Raw genomic sequence first — 20,990 nt, forward strand, 5'->3', positions numbered from 1 at the left:
CTGTGTTGCTGCTGCAAGGCATTAATGCTGTGGGCAGCCACAGACAGCGCAACACCCCAGCAAACCCCACAAGGCAGCAGAGCCACGACTACTCCGATGCACCTCGCTCGGGAGTCAGGTCGAGCTCAGCGGAGCGCAGCTCTAACAGCCCCACACACTTCGCCCCGCGGCGCGCAGGGCCGCAGTGAGACTTCCAGCGCTTCGCGCACTGGGGCAACGCTCGCGAGAAGCAGGCGCGGCGATCTAGGCGCGCAGCCCCGCCCCCGGCTGAAGCCGCCTTTTTTGGAACGTGGAACGGTCTGTCTCGCGCTTCCTGGCGTCGATATGGGCGGGGTTTGACGTTCCTCCCCTCCGTCCGTATTACGTCACTTCCTGCTGACGCGCCCCCTTGCAGCATTGTGGGAACGGCAGCGGGAAGATGGCGGCGCAGGGGGGAGGCGGGCGGATGGACTCGGACTTGTTGCTGCACCCGGAGCTGCTGTCGCAGGAGTTCCTGCGGCTCACTCTGGAGCAGGTGCGGCCGAGGGGCCCCCCTCACCAAACCCCAGCGAGTCCGCGGGGCGCCCGGCACCGCCTGGGCTCCCTGGGCCTGGAGAGCGGGGTTGGAAGAGCCCTGGCCGGGCAGTGAGTCTCGTCCCGGGCCCCGCAATCAGTCTTCTCCGCGCGGCCCGGGTTGGGCGGCGCGCATTCTGAGCCGGGCTCGGGGCCGGCGGAGGGGCCGCGCAAAGAGCCAGGGAGGTCGCTGCTGTAACCCAGCTCGGGTCCCTGCTCTGGTTGTACCCGTGACGGTTAGAGCCCGTTTCACGCAGGTCGATGCTGCCCTGTGAAACGGCCCTTGCAAATAGCAGGCAGGCTCTGGAGAGGCGCCGGCCTCCTCCGCGCTGGATAGAGTCAACTTCCATTGTAGCGCTTTATTTTAGCAACGCCTTGTCGCTTAGGCTGGAAAACTTGTTCACCTTGAAAGCTGGCAGATTTGCTAGAAAGTAAAAACATTTGCACGAAGTTAACTGGGAATTCGTCAACCTGTTGGGTTATTGTAAACCTACATTATTTAAAATGCCCTGATCTGAAAGAACTTTAAATACATTTATTAATATACATTGTTGCTGACAGTTTGAGTTCACTTCCTGCTCTAGTTGAGGACATAGTGGTTTATTCGCCATCAGTTTAACTGGAAATAGAATCCTTAACTTGTTAAATCTTACCCGTGTGAATAGTTACCTTGAATTTTAATGTGCTCTCACATATACAGTTACAGACATAAAGGTTTACAGGTTCAAGGCCCATATGTGTGGGAGGATATGTTTCTTTCTTTTGGCCCTGGTCTACACTGGGGGGAGGAGGGGAGTTGACCTAAGATATGAAAATAGCATAGCTGAATTTAGCGTATCTTAGGTTGACTTACCTGGCTTTGAGGTGGTGATTCGACCACTGCTGCGTCGACTCCACTTCTGCCTCTCGTGAGCTGGAGTTCAGGAGTCGAGGAGGAGTGAGTTTAGGGATTGATTTATTTCCGTCTAGATGAGACACGATAAATCGATCCCCGATAGATTGATCTCTACCTGCTGATGTGGTGGGTAGTGAAGATCTGCCCTTGATTGGTTGCATCCTGGAAAATCAGCATTTGACTATAGATAGCTACTGAAGTTCTACCTTCTGCTCAGATGGTAGAAGCTTGTGTTTTGAGAGCTGGGGACTCAGGGCTCCAGATCTAGGGACTCAAAAGACCACCTGTGTGTGATTTTTATGAAGAGGTAGTAGCTTCTCCGCAGATAAGGTTGCAAACCCATTACAAGGTTGACTTGATCCCTTCTGAGAAATCCTCATAATTTAAAATGTTTTGCATTGAGGTGAACTAGAATGTGCTCTGAAAATTATTTAAACCCATTTTTTCAGATGAGCTAACAATGGCTGTGATCCTGCTGTTGGGTCTGTGCAGGTACATCCTTAAATCTGCGTGGAGTTTCACGCATGTATGTATTGATGATCTGCAATGTTCTGTAAATCGCCTATTTTATTACTTGTTTAAAATGTTAGTTATGCTAAATTAACTGTTGAAAAAATGAAGCGCCATTAAAGTTATTTGCGTTTGAAAGTTTCTCCTGTTAATAGTGGCTATGTTCCTTTTCCCACAGAAGAACATACTAGTTGAAAATAATGCAAAGATCGACAAAGATGGCCTCACTAATCTCTATGTTCAACATGCTATACCATTGCCTCAGCGGGACTTACCTAAAAGTAGATGGGGGAAAATGATGGAAAAGAAAAGGGAGCTAAATGAAGCAAAAAATGATCGTAAAAGGTAATTCAGTTGTGCTTGTAACTCCTGGGTAGCCATTGGCACATTTTGAAAAACATAATTAGGTTGATCTTTTTCTACTCACTTCATAAAATGTGTAAATTACAGTTTTTGTACATGTTGCTAGTACTTGCAGGGGATGCTGTATGAGATACCAGAATGTATTACCATAATGATGACCCAGAAGGGGAAGAAATTCAATCGTAGCAATAGAACACTGATGATAATGATACCTGTTTCTTATACAGTGGTTTTCATCAGTAGATCTCAAAGCACCTTGCAAAGGACATAAACAACATTATCATCGTTTTACAGACGGAGATAGACAAGGGATGAAAAGCTTAGCACTTGTCATTGTCAATAGTAACAACTGTTACTATTGTTACTTGTAATTGTTAAAAGTAACATTACTATTACTAATTGTAGTTAGTTACTATTAACGTCTCGAAAATCAACATCAAGGCATAATATAGTTATCCTATATCATTCACACTCAGTCAGTTATGTCTACAGAGACTATATTCATGTAGATATCTTGCCGTAGCTATGCTGACATAACCCTGTAGTGTTGGTGCAGCATTGATGGAAGGGGTTTTTCTATCAGCATAGGAATACCACTTCCCTAAACAATGGTAGTTACGTTGACAGAAGCATTCTTTCATTGATGTAGCTTCATCTACACTGGGGGTTAGTTCAACATAGTTACACCAGTCAGGGGTATGGATTTTTCATACCATCTGATTAATGTAGCTGTGTTGACCAAATTTTTAAACAATAGACCAGGCCATAGTCATTTATGCTTGCTCGTGTGCTAGGAATTGAGTAAGGGGCTTGGACACCAGTCAGCAACAAAAGTGTGTGTGTTGTACCTACCAGTAATTCAAGATCACTTTTTGAGTTAAATGGCTCTTCTCTCATATAAGGCTTTAAACTCAACTTTGATCAGAAAATAAAGTGGTCTGAAAACTTTATTTTATTTATATTTCAGTTCCACACTATGGTCCTAATTCTGTAATATGATGATCATGGGAAGATCTCTATATCCATTCCAAATCTCTGTGATTTTAACGGGTTTCCCTCTGCTTCACATTAAAGGTTCAGAGCCTCAGTTTCTGACCGCTTTATGTGAGTGCATTGGATAGTTTCTTTATGAATACATCTAGTTGTCTGACTGTATTTATGCACTCCATAGTACTTCAGCCAGTGAGCAGACATAAGCATGCAATAACTGATCTCATATCAGCAGTGTTTTGAAATAGCTGAACAGGAATTGTGTTTTTGGTACAGGCATGCAGATGAGCACACCAAGAAACCTACATTTCTTAAGAATTCCTGTACCCAGTTTTACCACTACATATAGCTCTCATACTTGAGCAGAGTCTGAGTTTGCACATTAGAAATAATTATGATGGTACAAATAAAAGTTGTTTATAGTTAAACACGTTTTATAATAAAAAGTAATGAATATATGGAGACCAAAGAATAGAAATAGGCCTATTTAGATAGCCACTCTGTGGTTTTTGTAAGGGTTGCATTGTTAAGATTATTTTATTGGTGTTTAATATATTGTATGTTGAAAGTGCCACTTACTTTTTAAGTGCTTCCTACTGATTAGCTCAGGGTTGGGCAAACTACGACCCAGGGGCTGGATCCAGCCCCTGAGGGCTTTGGATCTGGCCCGCGGGATTGCCCCTTGTGGTGCCACAGGCCCCGCGCCACTCTGCAGAAGCATCTGGCACCGCTTCCCTGCGGCCCCGGGCAAGGGAGAAGATGGCTCCATGCCTCCAGGCACCGCCCCCTGCAGCTCCCATTGGCGGGGAATGGGGAACCAATGGGAGCTTCAGGGGAGGTACCTGGAGGTGCGGTAAGGGCAGCGCATGCAGAGTCCTCCACCCACCTTCCCCAGGGGCCGCTGCACTTTCTGGAGCAGGGCTGAGGAAAGGGCAGGCATTCAGGGAGCCTGCCCTGGCCCCAGTGTGCACCATAGCTACCCTGGAGCCATTTTAGGTAAGTGGCGCCAGGCTGGAGCCAGAGCACGAACTCCTCGTGCACCCTGCCCTCCAACTTCCTGCCCTAAGTGCCCTGCCTGCACCTCGTACCCCTCCTGCACCCCAACCCCCTGCTCTGAGCTCCCTGCTGCACCCTGCGCCCCATAACCCCCTGCCCTGAGTCTCCTCCCACACTTTGCACCCCTCCTGTACCCCTGCTCTGAGCCCCCTCTTGCACCTGCTGTACCCCAACCCCCTGCCCTGAGCCCCATCATAAACCCTGCACTCTTCTTCTGCCCCAGTCCTTTGCCCTGAGCCCCTTTCTGCACACTGCACCCCCACCCGCACACTGCACTCCCTTAAGCACCCCAGCCTCCTGGCCCAGTATACAATTTCCCCATCCAGATGTGGCCCTCTGCCCAAAAAGTTTGTCAACCCCTGGATTAGCCACTATTAGACAACTTTTCAGTAGTTAATCTGCTGTTCATGTTCAACGCTTAAAAAATTTTGTCTGGCTAGTATTTTATTGGGTTATCTTTTTACTGCCAGCATTCATGATGTACACAGTGTGGAGAGGGTAGGAGACAGGCTGCTGAAGGCTTTTGAAAGTTCTAGACTTAGAGCAGTTTTGGTAAGTAAAACTAAAATGGACATAGAGAAACTTCAGTTATTGTAACACTCTAGTGAGATGAATCAAAGTAGTTTGCACACCTTTTAGGAGTGTATACTGTCCTCTCCTCCGTGGCTGTTGATGACCTTTAAGTAGAACCAATATGGTTCTACTCTGCATGAGAGGGAGCAGAATTTGGAGAGCTTCATAACCATCCTCTCTGTGCTGTAGAGTTCAACTCCTCCAGACTGCCTGAGTGTTGCTGGGAAGGAAGGGTTTTGTGAGTGTGGGGGATGAATCTACCAGCTATACCCAGTAAAACAGTATGGAAGCTGCTTCAGTGATAAAGCTGAGTTGCTGCCAAAGAATAGCTTGCTTGCTGTGGAGCTTGGAGTGAAGGATTCTTGCCTCATCCTGCCAGACCTTGAAGAAATCCCCAGAGCACAGCACAACTGTCTAGACTGCGTGCTGGGGCTCAGAGTTGGGTCTTAGACAGTTTATACCTCTCTGTTGCAGGATATCTGTCTATAGGCTCAGAAAGACAACGCTACATCGGTTTGCATTTTGTTCACATTCAACAGGTAATCTTCACAACTTGAAAGATTATGAATTGAATTGTTTTTGAATGAAAACTGAAATTCTGCAGAAACAGAGTTCCCTGGTTGCCCAGAAGAAATTTCTGCTTTGGTGGCTTCCTTAGGCATATGTTGTTTATAAGATATCATTCTGTCATTTGTGATAACAAAGGAGTATTTAAAGAGCAATCCTTAACTAAGGAATATCTGCTACATCTTTAGGCATGTTAAGGAAAGAGACTGAAACAGATAGTATAGCTTTATATAGCGGTTTATTGTGGGTGGACATCGAAGATAACTATTATGGAGTGCATTCAAGATTAGGGTGCTGTTGTTGGGAATAAAAGTTGTAAGGAAAAATCCAAAGTGAGTGGTAGAGATTAACTCACTTGATTTGTGTGTGTAGGTTGCTTTTATTAGGCTCTACGTATTTTGCTTATTTAAGTGTTAAATTAATGGATTCATTAAATACAATTGCTGTATAATAAAAGGCAAACCTGATGGCTTGCTTTGATGCACTGTTGGTTAATGTTGTCCTGTGAGTATGGATACATGTGTGCTCCTCAGCTATTGTTCCTTTCATTTGTAAAGAAATCTTGGTAAGTGTTATCATCCATGCATTTAAAGGCTGTCATCAACTCCATGTTTAGTGGCTGTTCTAATGATGATGTAATTGAATCAGATGAGTGTTATGACCTGGTTATTAAACATGTATAGTCTTATATATGTAAAGTATATTGATTATTTACTTTTAAATAACCATGTATATCTAAACCACTCATATGTATAGTCACCTCAGTGGTACTTATGTTATAAAGCAGGGGTCTCAAACATGCGGCCCACAGGGTCTTGCGTGTGGCCCGCCAAGCTCCCCGCCCCTCTGCCTACCCATGGGATTGCCCACTGTGGCATTGCAAGCCCCGCGCCACGGGCCGGGGGGGGCGGGGGGCGTTCAGGCCGGGGAGAACAGGGAAGGAGGCAGAGGGCTCTTTCATTGCTCCTTCCAGGCACCGCCCTCCGCAGCTCCCATTGGCCAGGAACAGGGACCCGCAGCGAATGGGAGCTTCGTGGGAGGTAGCTAGAGGAGCGGCAAGAGCAGCGCACGCACGGAATCCTGAAGGGGGGCCCAGGGGCTGCAGGGACAGGGTTCCAACTGCTTTCTGGAACGGAGCAGCGCAGAGCTAGGGGCCTGCCCTGGCCATGGTGTGTGCCGCTGCCACCCCGGAGCTGCTTTAGGTAAGTGATGCCAGGCTGGAGCCTGCGCCCCAGCTCCCTACCCTGAGCCCCCTGCCACATTCTACACCTCAACCCCCTGCCCTGAGACCCCTGCCACATCCCACACCCCTCCTGCACCCCAACTCCCTGCCCTGAGCCACCTGCCGCATCCTGCACCCCTCCTGCACTCCCTGCCCTGAGCCACCTGCCGCACCCTCTTGCATCCCACTCACCAACTCTGCCCTGAGCTCCCTGGCACACCCTGCACACCACCTGCACCTCAACTCCCTGCCCTGAGCTTCCACTGCACTCTGCACCCTTTCTGCACCCCCTGGGGGCAGCATTGGGATGGGGACTTTGGAGAAGGGGTTGGATTGGGGCAGGAAAGGGATGGGAAGAGGTGGGGCAGGGGTGGTGCCTAATGGAAGGGGTGGAGTGGGGGCGAAGCCAGAGGCAGCGACGGGGGGTGTCAGTACCCTCGTGGTCATTTGAGTTTGAGACCCCTGTTATAAAGTAACACTTTATTTGAGCAACTTCTATGAAATACATCACAAATATAAGGTATTGTCAAAATGAAAAATCAGCAAACTGAATGGTTGACACTGCGATCTATTCATTAATTTACAGATATTCAGGTTTCCTGGTGATTGTGTCTTATCCATGTTCTTGAGGTTTAGAATTCCTTTTAGTCCTTACTTCAGTATGTGTAAAAGGATAGTTATGTTAAAATCATGTTAACTTTTTTGCCACTTAGGCTGTTTGTTTGCCTTTTGAATTATCTTTTGAATCAACACAATTTTACAGTGTTCCTCTATTTATAAATAAAATTTTAATTAGCCTGACCTGATTGCATGTAGATTGAAAAGCTTGAGCAATTCCAGCAAAAAATAAATTAGACCGACTATTTTGTCTCAGGAACAACTTACTTCAGAAAGTTTTTGTTTTTTGGGGAGGGGGGGAGGCACGAAATATTTTCACTACTAGTCTGTCTAGCCCGCATTTGGGTTTCTCACCGTAAGAACCATGAACAAATGCAGATGTTAGGAGCAGTGATTTTTATAAAATTTCAAATTGCCAGTGACTCTAAGATGAAGAAGGCAATTCACAGCTCCTCAAATATTTGCCTTATATCTGGAATAAATTGTATCTGTTTTGATACAGTCAAATCCTAAAATAACTCTAAACAACAATATTAAGGCTCTGCTAAATTTGACAGTCATATTATTTGGAATGAGTTTAAATTGGCTAGCTTGATATTTTGAAACAATTGCTTTAATTTAAATTGGAATGAGTAAAATAGTTTCAGGAAACTACATTAACAAATATTGCCAGGTTGGGCTAGATTAATTTTTTGAATTGTCTGTTTACATTGCTTATATCTTGAGTTACTAACGGAACTCTTGATAGTCTAGTTTGTGTTTCTGAGAACTTTAAAAATTTGTATTTTCAGTGTTACAACTGTGGAAGGCTTACGGAAACGGCCGCTAATTGTATTTGATGGCAGTTCAACAAGTACAAGTATAAAAGTGAAAAAGACAGAAAATGGAGCTACTGATCGCCTAAAACCTCCTACAGCTGGAATCACTGCCGATACTTTTAGGAGACCATCTGTTCCTTCAAACGTCTCAACATACATTCCAGCCTCCAGTTTATCACAGGAGGCTAAACTGGAAACTAGGAAGAATGAGGCTAAACAGAACAGTGTTCCAGTGACTAATAGCGTATTGGCTAATCTGAAGTTGCCACCTTTGACCCCTGTAGCAGGAGCTGCTGTTGTGAAATTAAAGAGAGCAGCTCCAAAAGAAGAATCTGAATCAGCGGTATGTATGTTCACACCACTGTGTAGTTTTTTGTTGTTGTTTTTTTTGCAAATCTTTTCCTTGAGCATATGAAGGAGCAGGTAGGTCCTCAGATCCTTATATTGAGAATCCATTATAACTGTTGTATTTTAGTTTTATCTTGAAAGTCATTTTATATAATTTGGTATATGCATTACCGTAGTACGTACAGTATGGTTGGCAAACACATAGCAAGAGACAGTCATTCCCCTGAAAAGTTTATAGTGTAAAGAGACCAAACAGACAAAAGGTGGGAGGATAAACAGAGGTGCAGATAGATGAAGTGACTTGCCTAATATTGCATAAGAGCTGGGATTAGAACTCTGGTCTCTTGATTCCCTGTTCTGTATCTTATCGATTAGACTGCCCTTTCAGTAAAATACTATTTAATAACTAGTGTTGCAGAATCACCTAGGAGTCCCAGTCATGGGCCAGGATTCTATTGTCTGGGTACCGTTCAAACAAAACAAAAAGATGATCCTCATCCAAAGACCTTACAGTCGAAGTACAAGACCTGAGACAACAGGTGATTAGATGAATGGGCACAAGGCAACGATGAGATAATACTGGTCAGTATGATAGTCAGCTCTCTCAGCACATCAGCTGTCTAACTGTTATCAAGTTGCTTTTGTAGGAACTGTTACCCAAGGTTTTCAGAATCCAAAACTGTGGATTAACTGTTTCACTCCAAGTGGTCTCATGAATAAATCGGTCTGATGAAAGATTGATACAAGGAAGTGTGCTCTTATCTAAAACTACTGTTTATTAGATATAAGTGTGCACACACACGAGCAATAGGTTTAGGACATCCAAAATAATTACCTACAATCTGAGATGATATTGAGTAATTAGCAGCAGGTCAGCAATGGCTGGTCGCATCCCTGCCAGGGAGTATGGTGTCAGGAAAAAATCTCTCAGGATAGCTTCAGCAAACTGCTCCAAAGTACGCTCTATTATCTAGTCTTTTTATAACTAAACTCAGAACACATAGTTCATAACGGCCCCCAATGGGTCATTACTTCTAATTTCAGTCAACTAGTTATCAACAAAACATTCCTAGCAATCTTAGCCATAATAAACTTCTATATCGAAGGCACCCAAGCTCAAAGTCTCCATCCACTTATTTTCTTTCAGTCTTATAATTTTTTGAATCTTTTCTCCCCTCCTATTCTGATTAGCAGAAACTGCAAGCCTGCAGCTAGTATTTGGCCTTCTCTCAAAAGCCCTCCTTGTCCAAATTAACACTTAACTATGTGGTGGTCTATTATTGTGTGACTGAATGCACACAATATGGCTGCAATTAGTTTGATCAAATTCTGGTGTAACATACCTTTCAATTCCGGGGTAATAGCATCACAGTAAAGAAGGGATTTGAAGGAGTACAATAAGGTGGTTTTATTGATGTTGTTGGGGAGCTCCTCATGCATGAGGAGCAACATGGGAGAAAGCATGAAGGTGCTTGAGAACTTAACAAGTGGGCAATCAAGGCTTGTGTCATTGGCAGAGCAGAGGCAGGAGTTGGCATTGCGATAGCGTATGAGAGATGATAGGTTGGGGAACAGGATGTGAAGGGCCTTGAACTACATGTCTTCACTTTCATGTTTGGTGCACTGGAGAAGTACTAGCCAGTGCAGTGGTGCAAAGAAAGATTCCAAGTGACAAGCTGAGGAAGTGATCTTTGCAGCAGCATTTTGAGTGGCTATGAGTGAGGCAAGAGAAAAAGCCACTCAAGCCTAGAGAAAAGGATGTTGCAGGAATCAAGACACACATTGTTGATGGTCTGTGTGGAGGGAAAAGAGGCTATATTTTTTTGAAATGTTGTGCATTAAGAATTGGCAAGATGTGAGGACCTAGAGAAGGCAATGCTCAAGATAATACCCAGGTTACGAGGGTTGAGTGACAGGGGAAAAGGGTGATATTGTCCACAGTGATTGAGGAGGAGGATGGCAGGAGGGTTTGAGAAGGAAAAGACCAAGAATTTAAGTTTGGACCGGAGGCGGGTAGGCAGATTTGAGCATTGAAAGCCAGAGATAGATGCTAGTTGAATTTGTATACAAATAAGATTACCCAAGGACAAGGTGTAAAGGAGGAAGGGACCACGGATGGGACCCTGTGAAACCCCCACAGAAAATTTGAGGGTGGATAAGGAGGATCCTCCAAGTGACGCACTGAAGGAGAGAGATTGAGTCCCAAGAACTGAGGGAAGGCAAGATCTTGAGAAGATAAACATAGGCAACAGTGCTGAAGGTAGCCAACAGGTAGAGGAGGCTGGAGTGAATCTTTGAGAACTGGTGCAGTGGAGCACAAAGGGCAGAAGCTAGAATGAAAAGAGTACATTACATCTATTTCTTAGAGCACTACTGTGAGGTAGGTATAGCTTATGTAACTTTTATCCCAAAAGAACCTACTTTAAATCCTTTAAGATAAGGGCCAACATACAGGAATATTGGCTGACAGCAAAGAATTACTTACCACTGTAATGTGGCTACATTTGGGTGAAACAGCAATGTTTCATGGGAGTTCAGGGAAGGAGTGGGGAAAAAAAATATATCAGATTTGAACTGCAGAAGGAATTTAGGTAATTTTTACTGAATTAAAATGTTCTCAGGAAGCCGTTTTTCTACTCTTAAATAATGCTTATCTCTTAGGGATGTGTGTTTACTTTTCAGCCTGGGTGTGTGATTCCCAGCTCAAGGAGACATACATTAGCTCTGATTGAGCCAGCGCACTAAAAACAGAATATAGCTGAGTGAGAGGGGCTAGTTGCCCCAAGTACCTGCCTATGGTCTCTGATGCTGCTATGGCTACATTCTATTTTTAGTGCGCTAAGTCATTCAGAGTTAATGTGACTGTCTCCTTGTGCTGAGACTCTCACCCCCAACTCAGAGCATAGACCTAGCCTTATAGCAATTTTCATCCACTTACCGAAAAAATCTTTCTCAAGGGAGGCCAAATAGAATAGGGTATCTCCATTTTACAGATGGGGAAGTTGATTTCTGAGGAAAATGGCGTGGAATTAGAGTGCTCAGGTACTCATTTGTATGTTTTTAATCTCAAAGGCAGCTCTTTCAGCAACACTTCCTGCTGGCTCAGTACTGATCTAGTGCTTCAGCCTGGCTTTGAAGAGTACCACCTTCTGAAAACATCACTAAACTACTGCAGTGTTCTTTAAAGATCTTTTAGATACTGCCCATGTTCAAACTTAAATGGTTTTGAAATTTGTTTGGTTCACAGCACAGAGGTGCTGTATGGTATGGTTTTGTTCACCTATTAAATATTTAATAGAGCTTTCCATTAAGTGCAGCTAACTCGCATGATTAACTCAAAAAAAATTAATCGCAGTTTTAATCGCACTGTTAAACAATAGAATACTAATTGAAATGTATTAAATATTTTTGGATGTTTTTCTACATTTTCAAATATATTATTTCAGTTACAACACAGACTACAAAGTGTACAGTGTTCACTTTATAATATTTTTTTACAAATATTTTCACTGTAAAAATAAAAAAATATTTTTCAGTTCACCTCGTACAATACGGTAATGCAATCTCTTTATCATGAAAGTGCAACTTACAAATGTAGATTTTTATTTTTATCTTTTTGGTTACATAACTGCACACAAAATCAAAACTTCAGAGCCTACAAGTCCACTCAGTCCTACTTCTTGTTCAGCCAATCACGAAGACAAACAAGTTTGTTTGCATTTAAGGGAGATAATGCTGCCCGCTTCTTATTTACAAAGTCACCTGAAAGTGAGAACAGGCATTCTCATGGCACTTTTGTAGCCAGCCTTGCAAGGTATTTACGTGCCAGATATCCTAAACATTCAAATGCCTCTTCATGCTTCGGCCACCATTCCAGAGGACATGCTTCCATGCTGACGACACTCGTTTAAAAAAAAAACAAAAAAACCCCACAACATTAATTAAATTTGTCACTGAACTCCTTGGGAGAGACTGGCATGTCTCCTGCTGTGAATTTACCTGCATTTTACCGTATATTTCATGTTATAGCAGTCTCGGATGATGACCCAACACATACTCGTTTTAAGAACACTTTCACTGCAGATTTGACAGAACATAAAGAAGGTACCAGTATGAGATTTCTAAAGCTAGCTACAGTACTTGAACCAAGACTTAAGAATCTGAAATGCCTTCCAAAATCTGAGAGGGACGAGGTGCACAGCATGCTTTTAGAAGTCTTAAAAGAGCAAAACACTGATGTGGAAACTACAGGACCCGAACCACCAAAAAAGAAAATCAGCCTTCTGGTGGCATCTGACTCAGATGTTGAAAGTGAGCATGTGTCAGTCTGCTCTGCTTTCAGTCATTACTGAGCAGAACCTCTCGTTAGCATGGATGCATATCCTCTGGAATGGTTGTTGAAGCATGAAGGGACATATGAATCTTTAGTACATCTGGCACGTAAATATCTTGCAACGTTGGCTACAACAGTGCTATGTGAACACCTGTTCTCACTTTCAGGTGTCATTGTAAACAAGAAGTGGGCAGCATTATCTCTGCAAAAGTAAACAAACTTGTTTATCTGAGTGACTGAACAAGTAGGACGGAGTGAACTTGTAGGCTCTGAAGTTTTCCATTGTTTTATTTTTGAATGCAGTTATTTTTGTACATAATTCTACGTTTGTAAGTTCAACTTTCATGATAGAGATTTTATTACAGTACCTGTATGACGTGAATTGAAATTTTTTTATTTTTATAGCACAAATATTTGTAATAAAAAATACATACAAAGTGAGCATTGTGCACCGTTCTGTGTTGTAATTGAAATCAATATATTTGAAAATGTAGAAAACATCCAAAAATATTTAAATGGTAGTCTATTATTATTTAACAGTGCAATTAATTGATTTTTTTAAATCACTTGGGAGCCCTAATTTAAATACATTCATGTTCAGAGTTGATTACTGTTGACATTGCTGAAATCAAAATCTTTACTGCATCTTAGATTATTTTGTAGTCTGTTAACAAATATAATTTAGGCCCCAGTTTAGCAAGATAGTTAAGCATGCACTTAAATTTAAACATGAGGCATCAGTGTGAGTACTCATGCTTAAAGTTAAATATATATCTAAGTATCTTACTGAATCCGGCTGTAATGAATGAGCAAATGGTTTGATGAACATTACTGTTAATTAATCAATGGCTTCAGAGTTCCTAGACGAAAAGTATAAAATAAGAGTTAATGTTGCTTGGTCCCTGAATGACCACCTTCTATCAATAAAGCCCAAATTCCTCATGCAATTTTAATTTGGTAATACTGTTTTTTACTTCCTCTCCTAGACACTCTTGTAGTATTGGTTGTACGAGAAGTGATTCCTGTGTGCATATTTAAAGGATTGTATATAAATGGAAGATATCTTAATTGATGATTTTAAGAGGGGTGTATTTTCTGTTAGAATAAGTGACTTCCTGTTTTGGTGAAATTTGGTGCACAGGTTGTTGGTCATGAGCAGACTTTTTCCATAATTAAAGAAAACCACGTACAGCAGGGATCGGCAACCATTCAGAAGTGGTGTGCCGAGTCTTCATTTATACACTCTAATTTAAAGCTTTGTGTGCCGGTAATACATTTTACCATTTTTTGGAAGATCTCTCTGTCTATAATATATAACCAAACTACTGTTATATGTAAAGTAAACAAGGTTTTCAAAATGTTTCAGAAGCTTTATTTAAAATTAAATTAAAATACAGCTATCATCAGTTTAGTGTGATCCTTTCCCTTGCTTTTACACTGCTGAGTTTTCCAATGTCTGGCATCTATTTGGATACTTTAAGCTGCCCACAGGCTTCTGAGTGATCAGTTGTTAACCAGCTCCAAGAGGGGCAGAGGACAGATTTCATGTGTGAAAATACCTGTTCTCACAGGTATGTGAAGAAAATTGCGTTTTGCAGTGCTTTCAGTGTTTGGATCCAAACAGTTAAATTTCACTGGTAGGGACATCCAACAGGTCAGAATAGAGGCCTCATGATCTCCCTTGGTAGCATCAAGTGCGCTGTGCAGATCTACAGACTTTGATGTCCACAATTCTGAGCTTTTTAACTGAATGAGTTGCATTTCGAAATCTTCAACAGCCATCCACTGAAACACAGACAAATCCAAGTTGCTTTCGTTGAACTTTTCAGGTTTAATTAGAAAAGAGAGCATTGAGCCAAATTGCTGGAAATCTTGAAATCTGTCAGAAAAATCTGATTCCAGTTCTTGAATGTACTTTCCAATCTCATCAACATTGACAGTGCAACGTGTCGATAGCTCTTTTATGAGTTGAAAGTAGAAGTTTGAATATCCCTGGAAAAAACTGCTAGTTTCACAACAAATGCTTTCCAGGCTTTATAAAGATCCAAAACTGCAAGCCTTGCACCCTGGAGACAGAGGTTGAGTTCGTTTAGGTGAGTGGTGATATCAGTTAGAAACAGGAGCTTACACAGCCATTTATCATCCAGTTCAGGGTAGTTTTGTTATTTTTCTGACAAAAAGGCCTTGATTGTATCAAAACAGTTTACAAAGCGCACCAAAACCTTGCCACGACTTAGCAACCGAATGTTGCTGTGAAGTGAGATCATTATAAGCACTGTCTATCTCTTCTATCAGTGCTTGAAATTGTCTGAGAGTCACAGGAGACTGAGCAACAAGGAAATTCACAATTCGCACCACTGTATTCATCACATTATTAAGCTCTGAATTAGAAATTTTAGCGCACAGGTTTTCTTGATGGATGATGCAGTGAAATTTGACTGTCGGATGGCCAATTTGATCTTCAAGTAACTTTACAAATCCCTTCTGTTTTCCAACCATGGCAGGAGCACCATCTCGTCACACAAAATATTTTTCTGATTGTCAACTCTTCGTTCTTCCAAATGGTTTACAAAACTTAGTATATCTTCCCCCCCTTTGTTGTGCCATGCAGGGGTTTTAGGCAACAAAGTTCTTCTTGGATTTCATCGGAAGCACAGTATCTTGCAAAAACTGCCAAATGTGGATCGTCATTTTATATCCACACTCTCATCAAGTGCAACAGTGAACACTGCTGTGTCTTTCAATGTAGTCATCTGCTTTTCTTTAATGTTTTCTGCCATTTCACTTTGCGTCTCTCAACTGTTCTGGCAGAGATGGGCAGTTCTTTTATTCTAGATATGATTGTATCTTTATTTGGCAAATCATTGAACAAAATCTCTGAACTGCTGAGAAAAACTTTGTTTATATATTCCCCATCTGTAAATGGCTTTCTATTTTTTTGCAATGCACTGTTCAATCTTGTAACTGCCTTCTGTAGCTTGATTTTGTTTTACTTACACTTAAGTTTTTAAAAACACTGCTTGGCTTCTCATAGGCTGCTACTGCCTTTTTGATTCAGTCTTGTCTGCTTCATCAAGAAAGGGTTTTCTTGTGCTTCATTTCAAAATGTTGTTGTTTGACACTTGATGTGCAACAAAGACTTTCATAACAGAAAGCACAAATAGCACGGTCCTTCTTTTCAATAAATCCAAATGTCTGTCCAAGCAGGCTTAAATGATTGGACATCTAGCTTCGCTTTCTTAGGAGCTACCATTTTGTTAAATGTTCCCTTCAACTCTCAGTGGAGGGCGGGGGGGGGAGGGGGGAATGGTGATAGAAAGCAGGCACAAGGTCAAACGCATTGTGGTCTGATATAAGCAATTTTAAGATGGGGGTGCTGAGCTGCACCCCCTCTTGCCTCATGTGCAACCCTCATTGTACCAGGCTGGGGACAGTGGGCCACAGATGGGAGGCTGCAGAGCAGTGATCCAAGGCCAGGAGCAGAGCCCAGCGTGGCCTGCTGGGACTCCAGGCTGGAAAGCAGGCTGAGCAAGGCTGGAGATCCAGACCCTCGTTGGCAGGAGGTCAGCTCCTGGAACCCCAGCTCGGCAGCTGAGATGAGTGGAGCTGGCAGCTGGTAGGGCTGAGCAAGACCGGAGGCCTGGACCCTGTCTGGCAGGGGGCCTGTGGTGGAACTCCAACCAGAAGCAAGGTGAATAGGACCAGCGGTGGGACCCCGGTTGGCAAGGGGCCAGCAGTGGGAGCCCCAGAGCAGCTGCGGGCTGAGGGGCTCAGCCCGTCCCTGCTCTGGGGTTTCGGCCGCTGGCTCCTGCCAGCTGGGGTCTCGGCCTGCTGCCGGCCTGGGGTTCCTTCCCCCAGGCCAGCAGCTGGCACTGAGTGGGACCAGGCACAACCCCTGCTGGTAAGGGGCCAGCAGTGGGAGCCCCAGAGCAGCTGCGGGCTGAGGGGCTCAGCCCGTCCCTGCTCTGGGGTTTCGGCCGCTGGCTCCTGCCAGCTGGGGTCTCGGCCTGCTGCCGGCCTGGGGTTCCTTCGCCCAGGCCAGCAGTGGGCACTGAGTAGGACCGACGGTGGGACCTCGGCTCGCAGGAGCCGGCAGCAGAAACCCCAGAGCAGTGGCAGGCTCAGCAGCTCAGCCCACCCCGCGTGCCATCAATAATCAGCTCGTGTGTCATAGGTTGTCGACCCCGATGTACAGAATAAGGTGGTAAAGAATCTTCACCATACGAGAGACGCTGCTGTTGGGACTGTTACTATGCAGCATTAAACTAGCAAAACAGTTTTAACATTGGTCTTTGTTGAGACTTAAAGTGGCACATCGTTCCATTAGTATGAAACCCAGCAGACTTCTTGCATATTGGCGCTTGCCATTTCAGGCACACTGCTACTTGCTTTTAAGAACCACTCATGGTGTTGGTGTTAATTTGTAAAGTGTCTGGTCTGCGTCCTGATCACCTTAAAGACCATCTCTTTGCAACTTCCCAGTATCTGAGATTAGCTCAATTGCTGCTCACAATACCCAGATTTGCACTCTCAAAGTTTGGTGTCAGCATCTGTGTTGAACTGTACTTGAGTCTGGATCCTGCTCCCCTGTTTGGTCTGCCAGAGCTGGTTTGACTTTCAGGATATGGTGCAACGTTCATCTGTTTATCCAGGCATTTGCCTGTCTAACCAACTGGAGACTGTTTCACAGTTCCTTCTTATTTCTGATGTCTTGGAGATTGATTTTGGAGGTTGTCTGTTTGCTGCCAATTCTTATAAACGTCTTATTTTTAAATTTGCAAGTGCACACAGAGGCTTAAGCAATGGGTTCCTCATTTATACATGGTAGTGTGAAGAAATACCTTTTTTCTCTAGTTGTAATTTTTCAGCAGTTTTACGCAGGTGATCTTTGTTTGTTTTTTAGAACAGAGCAACATTTTTAAGATTCTTTAATTTTTAAAAATGAGATTTAATTATATTTAATTTTTAAGAGTAGAATATATTCCTGTACTTGCTTTAAAACATTCTCCATGAATCAAACTTTAGTCGAAAGTTCTTACGTGGATGTATTTCTAAATTACTCATGTTTTTCTAGTAAGAAGGATACTTTTGGTAAACCTGCTCACCACAACAAAAAATGGATAAGTTTGCAAGAGGTTAGATTTATCACCCTTTATAGTTCTCCTGCTTCCTTTTTACTTTCTGGGTAAGCCTGACATTTTAACTTCCTCCAGAAGATGGCATCAGGAAGTTACTATAATGGTGCATACAGTGCTAAAATGCTCAGCTAACCCTCTCTGGATATTGTACAATAATTGCTAAATATTGTCTAGTGCAGCACATCTAATATTAGTTGTATACTTTCTTCTATTCCAGAATGATCTAAAACCTACAGAAGCAAAGAAGAAAATCCAGCATGTAACATGGCCATGAATTAGTGGGGGTCCTGGAAATGTAAATATATCCTTCCTGTAGTTCAGAACAGTTGAAGTACTATTCTCTTTAAACTATACAGGGATTCACATTGTTGTGAAGTGTTCTTAAATTTGAAAGCTCCCTTATATAAAGCTGGAATCATAGTCTCACCAATCACCTTAAAAGTGTCTACCTTCTTGCACTGAGAGTGCATTGAGACCCTTCCAAAGGTGGTGGTTGTCATACGAGATACTAAAAAAAAACCCTGCTTTTGAATTTTCAAGTATACTGTAGTTCATCTCCTACGTGTCTCTACAAAACACATTTGTGGGCTTAAAAATGTTCATATTTTATGCTATATAGCTAAATTCAGTTTAGTAGGTCATGTCCTGGCTAAATACCCAACACAATTCTTGAAGTTTCAGGTTATATGAAAGACTGTGAATCCAAACCCTGTTTGGGTTTCAGAAGATAGTTAAACAATATAGTATAAAATCATCCCATTGACAGACTTTATTGTAGAGAAAAAAATATTTTTGTTACACAGAACAAAACTACAGACTTAACCTGTATTTTAAATACAAATACAAGTTAGTAATAACAGATGAACTATATAACATCCTTGCTTCAAATTGAAGCTTCTGTAGTCATTTGAGATAAAAAAATGCACATGGAAGCACATTATTAGAATCTATTTTCAGTATGAATCTGAGGAAAAATAATGAATGGATTAGTGCAGTGCTCTTATATATACACATCTGTGTGCATGCAACAAGTTTCTATTGTTATCCCAGTTATAATAATTCTTGTTAAAATAAAGTGGGAAATCCTAGAATGTGGGCCAACTCTCTCCTCTCATTAGCACGTAAAGAGGCAACAATCACTGCACTGAGTTAGAATAGTATACTCTTAACAATGTCTAGCCTCTTCCCTACCTGTGACAGTTTTAAAATAAGATTGTTTGCTTTTCTTTGAATCCCAGTGGATTTCATTTGGATTATTACTTGTGTGGTGTAACACACTGGATCTGGTCCTATGTCCATTAAAATCAATGGCAAAACTATTGATTTTTGGTGGTTAAATGGACCTGATCTTGCACCTACTTTGGGTGTATATGGTAAATAGTAAAGCTTCTATATGCAAAAACTAATATGAAATCTGTGTTCCTCCCATATGAAAGCCTTTCATCACTTAATTTAAACATGAAGAAAATCCTTTTTCTGGCTTTGAACCAATTGAAAATGCTGTCAGCAGCGATCTGAAAGCTTACTTAGAATTTTTTAATGTATATGTATTGAAAATATGAACAGTAGTCTACGTTGGATATGGCTGAGACAAGTTTCCCATTCATTATTGTGGAATCAAAGGCACTTCTAAATGCTGTAAAATAGTAAGAATGATGTGTGTTTTTTAAATACTGTGTGCTCGTCTCCTTTTACTAAACACTAAAATCTGTGTGCAGGTTTTACACTTCAATACAGAAAAGTTTCACGTTAATGTACATTTTGTATGTAAAGAGTGGTCTTTTAAGTAGTTTTATCTTATTTAAATAAACTGAATTAAAAGTAATCTTTTCAGTAGTGTAGATCTATTTTGTAATGTAATTAAACCTGTTCAATTGAAATAGTAATGTTGAAGTGTACTCAAAGTCACTGAGACTACTTCCTAAAGTTAAGTATGTGCATAAGTGTTTGCAATATTGCAGTTGTAATTTGGTAAATGTTACACCTCTTTTTTTTTTTTTTTTTTTGATGGTTGGATCACAGAAGTCTAGGAATGAAATCTTGTGTTAGAATACCTGTCACAACAATTATTGTGGTATCTTACTCAGGACAACCAGAATTGTGAGCCACCATGTTACTACTTTGCCTCAGGAAGAGTGAACTTTGCTGCTGCTGAGCTATGTTTCAAGCTCCCTGACGTACCAGCTTGACACACCTGCGTTGCCAACAAATGCTTCAGGACTCTGGCAGTCCAAACCTTGCATTGAAGGTAACAGTTAGTGAACCCAAGTTCTCTGGAGATGTTCTTCTGTAGTGTTCAGTCCCTCTCAGTGGACACTCACAGAAGTAGTTTGTTGCCTTCAAAGAGACCGAGCACACATCAGTCTTGCAATAGCTGAAGATTTACACTTCAGTGCAGTATGACAGCACTGAGAGTTTGTAACAAAACAATAAGTTTATTAACAAAGAGCATAGGTTTGAATGATTTCAAGCAAGAGTTAGAGATATGAAAGGTAGGCTACAAACAAAACACACTTTCTAGTGACTAAGATAACTTCGGAAAGTTAATCTTTGTCTTAGCAGGTTTCCCACCTATAGCCAGTTCCCAGAGACATCAGCTCCCCTGGCTGAAGGGATCTACTTTTCTCAGATTTCAAGAGCTCTGGCTTCTTGTGTCTGTTTTAAGAGCCTGGAGGTACAGCCTCCATCCCCAGTTGAGATGGTTAAATGGTCCTCTCCCTCACATGCTATTTTGATGGCTTTATTTATGATATATAAATGTACTACCATTGTTTTTGGCCTGGCTTTGCTCAGTTTACATTGGAGACACATCATAGTCAAGCAGGCAAAACAATATTCCTTTGTCTTGGACAGGCTGGGCTTATGCACTGCTTGCACAACATATTTTAAGAATATATTTCCAGCACATACCTATAAGTCTTTATACACCACCCATCCATGCGTCATGCAATAATATTAATGACCAGTATGTTACCCGTTTGCATACAATATCCGCGTGACTCCTTTT

General features: G+C 42.2%; 1 protein-coding gene across 1 annotated transcript; it reads left to right on the forward strand.

Moving 5' to 3' along the window:
• The first annotated feature begins 381 nt into the window (after positions 1–381).
• On the forward strand, positions 382–19,808 carry C1H2orf49 (chromosome 1 C2orf49 homolog). Its single transcript, XM_032762517.1, has 4 exons — positions 382–514; positions 2,136–2,302; positions 8,138–8,507; positions 18,201–19,808. The coding sequence occupies exons 1-4, from the start codon at positions 419–421 to the stop codon at positions 18,255–18,257; spliced, it is 690 nt and encodes a 229-aa protein (XP_032618408.1). The 5' UTR covers positions 382–418; the 3' UTR covers positions 18,258–19,808.
• Positions 19,809–20,990: the final 1,182 nt, after the last annotated feature.

Source organism: Chelonoidis abingdonii, chromosome 1 (assembly GCF_003597395.2).
Source record: "Chelonoidis abingdonii isolate Lonesome George chromosome 1, CheloAbing_2.0, whole genome shotgun sequence".
Lineage (NCBI taxonomy): Eukaryota > Metazoa > Chordata > Testudines > Testudinidae > Chelonoidis > Chelonoidis abingdonii.